The sequence below is a fragment of the Oncorhynchus clarkii genome, chromosome 2 (genome assembly GCF_045791955.1).
Source record: "Oncorhynchus clarkii lewisi isolate Uvic-CL-2024 chromosome 2, UVic_Ocla_1.0, whole genome shotgun sequence".
Taxonomy (NCBI): domain Eukaryota; kingdom Metazoa; phylum Chordata; class Actinopteri; order Salmoniformes; family Salmonidae; genus Oncorhynchus; species Oncorhynchus clarkii.
In genome coordinates, this window is record NC_092148.1 from 15459626 (window position 1) to 15473763 (window position 14138).

General features: G+C 40.6%; 1 protein-coding gene across 3 annotated transcripts; it reads left to right on the forward strand.

The window, feature by feature from the left end:
- The first annotated feature begins 668 nt into the window (after positions 1 to 668).
- Positions 669 to 4111, forward strand: LOC139422660 (oocyte zinc finger protein XlCOF6-like). 3 transcript variants are annotated; one of them, XM_071173845.1, is made up of 3 exons: positions 669 to 748; positions 1379 to 1857; positions 2269 to 4111. In XM_071173845.1, the coding sequence occupies exons 2-3, from the start codon at positions 1428 to 1430 to the stop codon at positions 3690 to 3692; spliced, it is 1854 nt and encodes a 617-aa protein (XP_071029946.1). In that variant the 5' UTR covers positions 669 to 748; positions 1379 to 1427; the 3' UTR covers positions 3693 to 4111. The 3 variants fall into 3 exon arrangements, with proteins under 3 accessions (XP_071029946.1, XP_071029937.1, XP_071029955.1); XM_071173836.1 differs by having other exon boundaries at positions 687 to 1176; XM_071173854.1 differs by lacking the exon at positions 669 to 748 and adding an exon at positions 880 to 1029.
- The last annotated feature ends 10027 nt before the right edge of the window (positions 4112 to 14138 follow it).

Consider the following 14138-nt stretch of genomic DNA (forward strand, 5'->3'; position numbering starts at 1 on the left):
ATGACATTCTAGATGATTGTGTGCTTCCAACTTTGTGGCAGCAGTTTGGGGAAGGCCCTTTCCTTCTTTAGCATGGCAATGCCCCCGTGCACAAAGAGGTCCAAACAGAAATTATTTGTCGAGATTGGCGTGGAAGAACTTGATTTGCCTGCACAGAGCCCTGACCTCAACCCCATCGAACACCTTTGGGATGAATTGGAACGCCAACTGCGAGCCAAGCCTAACCACCCCAACATCAGTGCCCGACCTCACTAATGTTCTTGTGGCTGAATGGAAGCAAGTCCCAGCAGCAATGTTCCAACATCTAGTGGAACCCCTTTCCATTTTTAGATAGTCAATTTTCTTCTTCACAATTGGCTGACTCCTCCTGATGGCCTGGTTGGACATGACTGCAACATGGTCTCCATGAGGGATCATCCAATGAAGTTGGAAGTCCCACCCAGTTGGCTACATTAAAATGGTGGAATCCCTCAATAGTGCTGCCCATGCTAATTCTCTTTTGGCCACTAGAGGTCTCTATCATTCTCTATGGCAGATACTTTTTGGCGAGAATTAATGTTCCTTTAATGTTCCCTGTTCCATCAGTCAATTCGTCACAGGCGCTAAATCTTTGCACATGATCCAGGGATCTTTGCCTGATTGGTCAGGGTTCATGACTAACAATCCAGGAAATGCATCAGCTTTCCGGTTAAAGATGGTGGATAAAGGAAGAGGTCCCGCTCAGGCCGTTGATCATTGAAATAAAATGGTATGTTCCGGTCTGCTTAACGTGGTGGCTGTCCAATGCATTAGCAGTTTGGTCTGGTCAGCTTACTTCATTGACTGTATATGAACCAGAACAATTAGGGAGTGGGATGTCTCGCTTTCTCTTCCGTCTCTGTTTCCGGTGACAACAATCAGAAAGAAGCTAGCTAAGCTAATTTCAAAACTTTGCTAGCTTGCCTTTTTATTTATTTATCCGTGAGTATTTATACGATAAACAACTTTTTCCTCTCGTGGTTGTCTTCATAATCAAGATAGCTACATTTGGTGGGTGACAATCATACAAAGTAGCAAGGGTGCGTTAGCTAACATACACGTTTAGCTGTCTTGCTACAACTATGCAAGCCTACATAGGTTACCAACGTCGACGTAGAAATCTAGCTAGGTAGGTTGTAACCAAAAGTTACTCCGCAGGTAATTATGATAATGCTGTGTTATGAAGGGCTATGAAGTAGTAGGCTATTGAGTGTTACTATGCCAGACTTCAGCATAGCTATGGCAGAATTGGGGTTTCTTACTTTTTACATTGTTGGATGGGTTATTATAATCCCCGATAGCTCTCTATCAGGGATCATAATAGGGTGATGTTCAATCAAACCTTGTCTTTTTTCCACAGAATGTAATGTGAAGGTGTTGACCTAACCAGAAACACACTTGTCAACAAGATGAAGCACAAATCTGTGAAAAAGCAACACAAAATCATGAGGTCTAAGTGTGAAACACAGTTAGATGATGTTAACTGCAAAAGAGAGGAACCAGACATTAGCCAAGCTCCCTCTCCCAACACTAAAGGGGTAACTTCCAACTCCATCCAAATTAAAGAGGAACCAGCGGACTTTGAAGTACAGAGTCATTGCTTCGATTCTAGAGCACTCCACAAGGATTCTGGAACCGTCATAACCAAGACTGAAACAGATTCCGTTTACATTAGCCAAGGAACAGTAGAGGTAAAAGCGGAGTATGATTCTGATTCTGAAATACATAAGGTAGTGGTTAAGAGAGAAACTCAAGTGTGTTTCATGAAGGAGGAGAATGTGGGTGAAGAAGACACAGATGAGGACACCAAAGACGGGAGGGATACTGACAGCAACAGAGGTACGCATACACACCCACCCTTAAAATCAGTGTCATCTTAAAATTTGCTGGAATATTTGATATTGACTGACTAGGCTAAATGGTTATTTGATATTGACTGACTAGGCTAAATGGTTATATTGACTTTGAATTTAAGATTCATCATGAAAATATAGGACTACTCTTGTTTACTTTTGAAATGTTTCTTATTTTAGTTTATGTCCCTCTTCTGTAAATCAAATCACATTTGATTAATCACATACACAGTTTACAGCAGGTAAAAGGTGCAGTGAAATGCTTACGTGCTAGCTCCCTCAACTATGCAGTACGTCAGTCAATAGCAATAATAACAAGAGTCAAGTCAAGAATAACAACTCATCTATTATTCTCCCTTTGTCTTTTTCTACCCCTACTTCCACCACTCTCCCTCAGTCTCTTCTCCTCAGTTCTTTCCTTGCACATACTGCACCATCTCCTTCACCAACCATTCCTTCCTGGAGAAGCACATCAAGTGGAACCACCAGAAGGAGTATCTGGCCATGTTGAGAAGCAGTTTTTCAAAGAGCAGTGGAACAGAGACGCTCCCAACACACAGCTGCCTCCACTGTAGCCTCATGTTCCAAACCCCACGGCTGCTTAGCATCCACACCCTCCAGATCCACCCTTCAGCCACTCCCCGGAAACCTGCCCGTCCACACAGAGTTTCGGCAAAACTCTACACCTGCCCACAGTGTGCCCGCAGATTCAGATACCTGGGCAGTCTGCAAAACCACTGTGAGCTTTCACACAAAATGGCTGTGATCAGCACCAATGGACACCTCAGTTGTGCCGACTGTGGGAAGAGCTTCAAGAATTGTTGGGGACTGGGACCTCACCAGTGTCACGAACCAGAGGGCACTGAACCTCAGGACATTAAGCCTGTGGTCTGTCTTGAAGTCGGCTTCCATTGCTCAGAGTGTGGCAAGATCCTCTGTAGTCCACAGAGCCTGAACATTCACATGCGAATTCACACCGGAGAGAAGCCTTATGCCTGCAAGGAGTGTGGCAAAAGGTTTGCGGAGAGCGGCAGTTTACGCAAACACCTGCTGATACACTCTGGAGTCAAGGCATTCAAATGCCAGGAATGCGGGAAGGATTTTGCCCGTATGAAGGGTCTCAGGAGTCACATGACCACTCATTCTGGCAAAAAGCAGTACTCCTGCTCCCACTGTGACCGGCAGTTTGGATACAAGTCTAGTCTGACTATTCACCTACGCTCTCACACAGGGGAGAAACCCTTTCACTGCACAGAGTGTGGTAAAGACTTCTCTATCAAGAGAAACCTGAGGCTTCACCTAAAGATCCACAACAATGAAAAAGGCCACCAGTGTGGGGAGTGTGGCCTGAAGGTGATAGACATTGGGGCGTTGAAGACACACATGCGCTCACACACCGGCGAGAGGCCTTACCACTGCACAGTGTGCAGCAAGCAGTTCATTCGACTGGAACACCTGAAGAACCACCAACGCACTCACACAGGGGAGAGACCATACGTCTGTTCGGAGTGCAGCAAGAGCTTTGCTCAGTCTGGAGATCTCACAAAACACATACGCACCCACACTGGAGAGAAGCCGTATGAATGTTCTGTCTGCCACGGCTGTTATACCTCTTCAGGGGATCTGGGCAAACATATGAGGATCCACAATGGCTCACGGCCCTTTCCCTGCCAGGAGTGTGACAAGAGTTTCCGCTTGGTCGGCCACCTTAAAACTCACATGAGGACCCACACCGGTGAGAGACCGTACTCCTGCCCCCGCTGTCTCCGGACCTTCGCTCGCACCCACCACCTCTCTGTTCACCTGGCTCAGTGTCGATGATTGATGATAATGATTTGCCTGGTTGTGTTGCGCCTTTCTCAAATTCATTGCTTTATGGGGGTAACTCACTCTTTCCACTACTCCCAATGTGTAGCCCTTACCTGGGGGGGGGGCAGCCATATTTCACCAGAACACTGAGGTGGGGCATTTGGCTGACTATTACAGCGGACAAACAAGATGATGTAGGAAGCGTCAATTCGAAGGTCTAAGAGCTCCAGACATTGACACTCCACTAGATACAGCTAGATGTTGGGTAGAGTTTTTAGTTGGCATGCAGTTTCAGATTTGTTTTCTGGACATTAAAGGGGTAGTTCAAAGTACAAATTAATCTAATTTCCCACTTACCGTGGCTGTAGATATAGATGATTCATCAAAACGTCAACATTTGATTATAGAGCAATAAAGTGACTTAAATGTAAGGTCTGTCATGTCAATTACTATTTTGGGTGAATTATATCTGTTTTGTGCTATATCTAAAATCATGACACTATTTTACTGAATGTATGATGACAACAATTTTCTGATGAAGGTGAGCAGAGTGGGTCTGCAGTACAGTCGTGGCCAACAGTTTTGAGAATGACACAAATATTCATTTTCAAAGTCTGCTGCCTCAGTTTGTATGATGGCAATTTGCATATACTCCAGAATGTTATGAAGAGTGATCAGATGAATAAGCAATTCATTGAAAAGTCCCTCCTTTGCCATGCAAATTAACTGAATCCCCCATTAACATTTCCACTGCATTTCAGCTCTGCCACAAAAGGACCAGCTGACATCATGTCAGTGATTCTCTCGTTAACACAGGTGTGAGTGTTGACGAGGACAAGGCTGGAGATCACTCTGTCATGCTGATTGAGTTTGAATAACAGACTGGAAGCTTCAAAAGGAGGGTGGTGCTTGGAATCATTATTCTTCCTCTGTCAACCATAGTTACCTGCAAGGAAACACGTTCCGCCATCATTTCTTTGCACAAACAGAGCTTCACAGGCAAAGATATTGCTGCCAGTAAGATTGCACCTAAATCAACCATTTATCGGATCATCAAGAACTCCAAGGAGAGCGGTTCAATTGTTGTGAAGAAGGCTTCAGGGCGCCCAAGAAAGTCCAGCAAGCGCCAGGACAGTCTCCTAAAGTTGATTCAGCTGCGGGATCGGGGCACCACCAGTACAAAGCTCGCTCAGGAATGGCAGCAGGCAGGTGTGAGTGCATCTGCACGCACAGTGAGGCAAAGACTTTTGGAGGATGTTCTGGTGTCAAGAAGGGCAGCGAAGAAGCCACTTCTCTCCAGGAAAAACATCAGGGACAGACTGATATTCTGCAAAAGGTACAGGGATTGAACTGCTTTTCTCTGAGTCCCTTTTCCGATTGTTTGGGGCATCTGGAAAAAAGCTTGTACGGAGAAGACAAGGTGAGCGCTGCCGTCAGTCCTGTGTCATGCCAACAGTAAAGCATCCTGAGACCATTCATGTGTGGGGTTGCTTCTCAGCCAAGGGAGTGGGCTCACTCACAATTTTGCCTAAGAACACAGCCATGAATAAAGAATGGTACCAACACATCCTCCGAGAGCAACTTCTCCCAACCATCCAGGAACAGTTTAGTGACGAACAATGCTTTTTCCAGCATGATGGAGCACCTTGCCATAAGGCAAAAGTGATAACTAAGTGGCTCGCGGAACAAAACATAGATATTTTGGGTCCATGGCCAGGAAACTCCCCATACCTTAATCCCATTGAGAACTTGTGGTCAATCCACAAGAGGCAGGTGGACAAACAAAAACCCACAAATTCTGACAACCTCAAGCATTGATTATGTAAGAATGGGCTGCCATCAGTCAGGATGTGGCCCAGAAGTTAATTGACAGGAAGCCAGGGCGGATTGCAGAGGTCTTGAAAAAGAAGGGTCAACACTGCAAAATTGACTCTTTGCATCAACTTCATGTAATTTTCAAGAAAAGCCTTTGACACTTATGAAATGCTTGTAATTATACTTCAGTATTCCATAGTAACATCTGACAAAAGTATCTAAAGACACTGAAGCAGCAAACTTTGTGGAAATTAATATTTGTCATTCTCAAAACTTTTGGCCAGGACTGTACATACAAGAAACAAATACTCTTTATACCGCCTATGTACTGAATCTATAACCTACTTTAACTGATAGTGTTGTCTTGGTGTGTGTGATAAATAGTTGTGTTGTAACTGATTAATTACACTACCTTTCAAAAGTTTGTGGTCACTTAGAAATATCCTTGTTTTTGAAAGAAAAGCACTTTTTGTTGTCCATTAAAATAACATAAAATTGATCAGAAATACAGTGTAGACATTGTCAATGTTGTAAATGACTATTGTAGCTGGAAATGGCTGATTTTTATTGGAATATCTACATAAGTACAGAGGCCCATTATCAGCATCCATCACTCCTGTGTTCTAATGGCATGTTGTGTTAGCAAATCCAAGTTTATCATTTTAAAAGGATAATTTGATCATTAGAAAACCCTTTTGCAATTATGTTAGCACAGCTGAAAACTGTTGTTCTGATTAAAGAAGGAATAAAACTGGCCTTCTTTAGACTAGTTGAGTATCTGGAGCATCAGCATTTGTGGGTTTTATTACAGGCTCAAAATGGCCAGAAACAAAGAACGTTCTTCTGAAACTCGTCAGTCTTCTTGTTCTGAGAAATGAAGGCTATTCCATGCGAGAAATTGCCAAGAAACTGAAGATCTCATACAATGCTGTGTGCTACTCCCTTCACAGAACAGCGCAAACTGGCTCTAACCAGAATGGAAAGAGAAGTGGGAGGCCCTGCTGCCAACTGAGCAAGAGGACAAGTACATTAGAATGTTTAGTTTGAGAAACAGACGCCTTACAAGTCCTCAACTGGCAGGTTCATTAAATAGTACTTGCAAAACACCAGTCTCAACTTCAACAGTGAAGAGGTGACTCCGGGATGCTGGCCTTCTAGGCAGAGTTGCAAAGAAAAAGCCATATCTCAGACTGGTCAATAAAATATTGAGATGGGCAAAAGAACACAGACACTGGACAGAGGAACTCTGCCTAGAAGGGCAGCATCCCGTAGTCGCTGCTTCACTGTTGACGTTGAGACTGGTGTTTTGCGGGTACTTTTTAATGAAGCGGCCAGTTGAGGACTTGTAAGGCGTCTGTTTCTCAAAGTAGACACACTAATGGACAAACAAATTGCTTTTCTTTCAAAAACAAGGACCTTTCTAAGTGACCCCAAACTTTTGAACGATAGTGTACATTGTATTTATTCTAAATGATTAGGCAACTGTTATTATAAGAATGTGTCAATGACTTGTTATCTACTAAGTCATTACTTTGACTAATAAATATGAACAACGTTAAGGCTGTTTAACCAAACCGTGCACAATGGAATAAATTATTTCAAAAAATTGTATATTGATAAATAGTTTTATTAGGTAGATATGTTTTGTTTTGAAACTTAGAATTTCTGTACAATGTAAGCCTAATAGATGCTAGGAATTAATATAGCACTTACAGTGCCTTCAGAAAGTATTCATACCCCTTGACTTATTCCACATTTTGTGTTAAGGCCTGAATTCAACATTGATTAAATTATTTTTTTTCTCACCCATCTACACACAATACCCCATAGTGACGAAGTGAAAGAAAAAAAAATGGAACTTTTTGCAAATGTATTGAAAATGAAATACAGGAATATCTCATTTACATAAGTATTCACACCCTTGAGTCAATACTTTGTAGAAGCACCTTTTGGCAGCGATTACAATTGTGTCTTTCTCGGTTAGTCTCTAAGAGCTTTCCACACCTATGATTGTGCAACATTTGCCTCAACTCTGTCAAATTGGTTGTTGATCACTGCTAGACAACCAAAGATTTCAGTGAAAACTTTATCTCGGCCACTCAGCAACATTCACTGTCCTCTTGGTAAGCAACTCCGGTGTAGATTTGGCCTTGTGTTTTAGGTTATTGTCCTGCTGAAAGGTGAGTTCTAGAGGTTGACCAATTGATTTTTCAACACCGATACCGATTATTGGAGGACCAAAAAAAGCAGATACCGATTAATCTGCCGATATAAAAAATAAAATAAAAAATGTTGTGTGTGTATGTATGTATGTATGTATATATATATATATATATATATATATAATACAGTTGAAGTCAGAAGTTTACATACAGTACACCTTAGCCAAATACATTGCAGTTTTTCACAATTCCTGACATTTAATCCTAGTAAAAATTCCCTACATTAGGTCTGTTAGGATCACCACTTTATTTTAATTAAGAAGTTGAAATATTAGTAGAGAGATATTTATTTCATTTATTTCTTCCATCACATTCCCAGTGGGTCAGACGTTTACATACGCTCAATTAGTATTTGGTATCATTGCCTTTAAATTGTTTAACTTGGGTGAAACGTTATGGGTAGCCTTCCACAAGCTTCCCACAATAAGTTGGGTGAATTTTGGCCCATTCCTCCTGACAGAGCTGGTGTAACAGAGTCAGGTTTGTTGGCCTCCTTGCTCGCACACGCTTTTTCAGTTCTGCCTACACAATTTCTATAGGATTGAGGTCAGGGCTTTGTGTTGGCCACTCCAATACCTTAACTTTGTTGTCCTTAAGCCATTTTGCCACAACTTTGGAAGTATGCTTGGGGTCGTTGTCAATTTGGAAGACCCATTTGCGACCAAGCTTTAACTTCCTGACTGATACCTTGAGATGTTGCTTCAATATATCCACCTAATTTTCCTCCCTCATGGTGTCATCTATTTTGTGAAGTGCACCAGTCCCTCCTGCAGAAAAGCATCCCCACAACATGATGCTGTCACCCCGTGCTTGACGGTTGGGATGGTGTTCTTCGGCTTGCAAGCCTCCCCGTTTTTCCTCCAAACATAACAATGGCCATTATGGCCAAACAGTTCTATTTTTGTCTCATCAGACCAGAGGACATTTCTCCAAGAAGTACGATCTTTGTCCCCATGTGCAGTTGCAAACCGTAGTCTGGCTTTTTTTATGGCGGTTTTGGAGCAGTGGCTTCTTCCGTACTGAGCGGCCTTTCAGGTTATGTCGATATGGGACCTGTTTTACTGTGGATATAGATATTTTTGTACCTGTTTCCTCCAGCATCTTCACAAGGTCCTTTGCTGTTGTTCTGGGATTGATTTGCACTTTTTGCACCAAAGGACTTTCATCTCTAGGAGACAGAACGCGTATCCTTCCGGAGGGGATTGACGGCTGAATGGTCCCATGGTGTTTATACTTGTGTACTATTGTTTGTACAGATGAGCGTGGTACCTTCAACCGTTTGGAAATTGCTCCAAAGGATGAACCAGACTTGTGGAAGTCTACAATGACTTTTTCCTGAGGTCTTGGCTGATTTCTTTTCATTTTCCCATGATGTCAAGCAAAGAGAGAAATACATCCACAGGTACACCTCCAATTGACTCAAAGGATGTCAATTAGCCTATCAGAAGCTTCTGTATGTAAACTTCTGACCCACTGGAATTGTGATACAGTGAATTATAAGTGAAAAAATCTGTCTGTTAACAATTGTTGGAAAAATGACTTGTGTCATGCACAAAGTAGATGTCCTAACCGACTTGCCAAAACTATAGTTTGTTAACAAGAATTTTGTGGAGTGGTTGAAAAACTAGTTTTAATGACTCCAACCTAAGTGTATGTAAACTTCTGACTTCAACTGTAATATATATATATATATATATATATATATATATATATATATATATATATATGTAATAATGACAATTACAACAATACTGAATGAACAAAGAACACTTATTTTAACTTAATATAATACATAAATAAAATCTGTTTAGTCACAAATAAATAATGAAACATGCTCAATTTGATTTAAATAATGCAAACACAGTGTTGGAGAAGTAAGTGAAAGTGCATTATGTACCATGTAAAAAAGCTCATGTTTAAGTTCCTTGTTCAGAACATATGAAAGCTAGTGGTTCAATATTCCCAGTTAAGAAGTTTTAGATTGTAGTTATTATGACGTGTCCGCTCTTTGTCTCTATACCTTTTGTATTTCATTCACCTTTGACTATGAACAGCGCTGTGATTCATGCATTGCTAAGAGCTGCTGGCAAACACAGTAAAGTTTGAATGAATGCTTACCAGCCTGCTGCTGCCTACCACCGCTCAATCAAATATCAAATCATAGACTATATTATAATATAATAAACACAGAAATATGAGCCTTTGGTCATTAATATGGATAAATCCGGAAACTATCATTTTGAAAACAAAGTTCAATGTAATGTCATAATTATGTAAAATTCTGGAAAATTAGTTCGCAATGAGCCAGGCGGCCCAAACTGTTGCATATACCCTGACTCTGCATGCAATGAACGCAAGAGAAGTGACACAATTTCCCTAGTTAATATTGCCCATTAACATGAATTTATTTGAACTAAATATGCAGGTTAAAAAATGATATCCTTCTGTGTATTGATTTTAATTAAAGGCATTGATGTTCATGGTTAAATTCATTCGTGCAACGATTGTATTTGTTTCGCGAATGCGTTTTTGTTTTCCACCGTTTGGCGAAGTAGGCTGTGATTCGATGAAAAATTAACAGGCACCGCATTGATTATATGCAACGCAGGACAAGCTAGTTAACCTAGCAATATCATCAACCATGTGTAGTTAACTATAGATTATGTTAAGATTGATTGTTTTTTATTAGATAAGTTTAATGCGAGCTAGCAACTTACCTTGGCTCCTTGCTGCACTCGTGTAACAGGTGGTCATCCTGCCACACAGTCTCCTCGTGGATTGCAATGTAATCGGCCATAATCGGCGTCCAAAAATGCAGATTACCGATTGTTATGAAAACTTGAAATCGGTCCTAATTAATCTGCCATGCCGATTAATCGGTCGACCTCTAATTAATTCATCTCCCAGTGTCTAGGATTTAGCCTGTGCTTAGCTCCATTCCCTTCATTTTTTTATCCTGAAAACTCCCCAGGCCTTAACAATTACAAGAATAACTATAACATGATGCGACCACCACTATGCTTGAAAATATGGAGCATGGTATTCAGTAATGTGTTGTATTGGATTTGCCCCAAACATAATGCTTTGTATTCAGGATTTTTTTTAAATTGCTTTGCCACCTTTTTTGCAGTATTACTTTAGTGCCTTGTTGCAAACAGGATGTATGTTTTGGAATATTTTTATTCTGTACAGTCATACTTTTTTTCACTCTGTCAATAAGGTTACTACCGTGGAGTAACTACAATGTTGTTGATCCATCCTCAGTTTTCTCCTATCACAGCCATTAAACTCTGTAACTGTTTTAAAGGCACCATTGGTGAAATCCCTGAGCAGTTTCTTTCCTCTCCGGCAACTGACTTAGGAAGGACATCTGTATCTCTGTAGTGACTGGGTATATTGATACACCATCCAAATTGTAATTAATAACTTCACCATGCTCAAAGGGATATTCAACATCAGGATATTTATTTATTTTTTACCCATGCCCTTCTTTGCGAGGCATTGGAAAACATCCCTGGTCTTTGTGGTTGAATCTGTGTTTGAAATTCACTGCTCGACTGTGGGACCTTACAGATCACAATTATTGCACATAGAGTGAGTCCATGCAACTTATTATGTTACTTGTTAAGCACATTTTTACTCCTGATCTCATTTAGATTTACCATAACAAAAGAGTTGAATACTTATTGGGGCCAGTGCCAAGCAATCTCAATTGAATCCATTTTAATTTGAGGCTGTAACACAACAAAATGTGGGAAAAAGTTGAGGGGTATGACTACTTTCTGAAGGCACTGTATATGTGTTTATTTCTATTTAAGCAAAATACAAGATGAATCAAATCACCTTATCACCAATGAGTCAACTCATTGCCGTCATTGTAAATAAGAATTTGTTCTTAACTGATTTGCATAGTTAAATAAAGGTTACACATAGCCAGTGACTGATATCAGAGATCTGCATATAATGACGAGATGCTCATGTCGCCGCCCGAAGTAGTTTCTCAAGGCTGGAGGGTAGGAGACATGCTTAAGCCCATAGAAACGCATTGGGCTTATTTTGGTGAGAGGGAACCCTCTCGCTTTGCCTCTTCCTCTCTGCTGATATACACTGAGTATACCAAACATTAGGAACACCTTCCTTATATTGAATTGCACCCACCTTTTGTCCTCAGAACAGCCTCAATTCGTCAGGGCATGGACTCTACAAGGAGTTGAAAGCGTTCCACAAGGATGCTGGCCCATGTTGATTCCAATGCTTCCCACTGTTGTGTCAAGTTAGTTGTATGTCCTTTGGGTGGTGGACCATTCTTGATACATACAGTAAACTGTTGAGCAGGAAAATCCCAGCAGCGTTGCAGTTGTTGACACAAACCGGTGCGCCTGGCACCTACTACCATACCCCGTTCAAAGGCTCTAAGTTATTTGCTGCTGTGCATTCTTAGAATCACTTGTATCGTTTAAACTTGTGTTAAATCCACTCCTCGGGTCATTGAGGACCACAAACACTTTTGTCCCTAATAGTATCCTATAGTAAGCCAGCCATTCATCAGCTGTGAACCTTACTCACACATTCATTTACAGCCTGAATATGCATCACTTGGACTAGGGTCCCAAACAAGCTTGTCTGGGCCATTTCAAAGGGAATTGCTATATTATTTTTACGTCTGTGATTACGAGGACGTAGCTGTAACTACCACTCGGGCACAGATAACAAAGATGTATTTAGAGCTAAATAATATTGAGTGTACCTTTGTTTAAAGCTGGAATCAATATGTTTTAAACCGTGTCCATTTTTCATTTAGCCGCGTCATGTCTGTGCAGAGGAGGAGCCGGGAGATAAATGGGCTGGATCTTCTAATTCCCCTGTTGCCGTTATCATAATTGTTGAACAACCACGGTTTTTAAAGATCGGGCGTTAGGGAAGGCAGGCCACACAAAGAAAGTTAATAGATTTAGAAAATTGAGATGGATTGTGCAGCAGACATATTTAGAATGTTCCATTGGTTTGGCAGGAAGATGGACAAATATGATCAGGGGTTGTGGTGGGGGAATAAAACAGAGTACACACACAGGGCAGCAGCAGAGAATGCATCCTGCCTCACAGATAAAGGTGTTAGTGTGAAGATATGTTGAGTGAGTGTGTGTCTCTGTTATGGTTAGTACTGTAATGGCCGGATGTGTCATAGTTTGAAGTCCAGAACTGCCGTAATGCAGATGAGTTCACCCGTGAATTGTCACTGAAGGGTCCTAATTGACAAGCAGTTCCTTTCTCGGGGCAGCAGGGGGAAACCGCTAGCTGTCGTTGGATGCTTCAGCCAGGGAATACAGGAGGAAATCTCTCCTCCTCTGATTTAGGAGCAGGCAGGAGGAAGAGCTTGAGTGCTGTTAGATGGCACAAACTAGAGATGGCAGTAAACAGACTTAGCACATTGTTTCAGATAAGCACAGAATGTTCTGAATCAGAAGGCATTGGAAAACATTGTTTCAGATAAGCACAGAATGTTCTGAATCAGAAGGTCTCTATTCCATTTGATAATCTATTCTTGTATCTATAATGTTGATCAGTGTTACATGTATTCTTGTATCTATAATGTTGATCAGTGTTACATGTATTCTTGTATCTATAATGTTGATCAGTGTTACATGTATTCTTGTATCTATAATGTTGATCAGTGTTACATGTATTCTTGTATCTATAGTGTTGAGCAGTGTTACATGTATTCTTGTATCTATAATGTTGATCAGTGTTACATGTATTCTTGTATCTATAATGTTGAGCAGTGTTACATGTATTCTTGTATCTATAATGTTGATCAGTGTTACATGTATTCTTGTATCTATAGTGTTGAGCAGTGTTACATGTATTCTTGTATCTATAATGTTGATCAGTGTTACATGTATTCTTGTATCTATAATGTTGAGCAGTGTTACATGTATTCTTGTATCTGTAATGTTGATCAGTGTTACATGTATTCTTGTATCTATAATGTTGATCAGTGTTACATGTATTCTTGTATCTATAATGTTGATCAGTGTTACATGTATTCTTGTATCTATAATGTTGATCAGTGTTACATGTATTCTTGTATCTATAATGTTGATCAGTGTTACATGTATTCTTGTATCTATAATGTTGATCAGTGTTACATGTGTTCTTGTATCTATAATGTTGATCAGTGTTACATGTATTCTTGTATCTATAATGTTGAGCAGTGTTACATGTATTCTTGCATCTATAATGTTGATCAGTGTTTCATGTATTCTTGTATCTATAATGTTGATCAGTGTTACATGTATTCTTGTATCTATAATGTTGAGCAGTGTTACATGTATTCTTGTATCTATAATGTTGATCAGTGTTACATGTATTCTTGTATCTATAATGTTGATCAGTGTTACATGTATTCTTGTATCTATAATGT

Bases quoted from the DNA above. Each gene is read 5' to 3' on its own strand.
- LOC139422660 (XM_071173845.1), top strand. From the start codon at position 1,428: ATGAAGCACAAATCTGTGAAAAAGCAACACAAAATCATGAGGTCTAAG. The intron at 1,858-2,268 runs GTACGCATACAC...ACTCTCCCTCAG, and splicing joins GGATACTGACAGCAACAGAG to TCTCTTCTCCTCAGTTCTTT.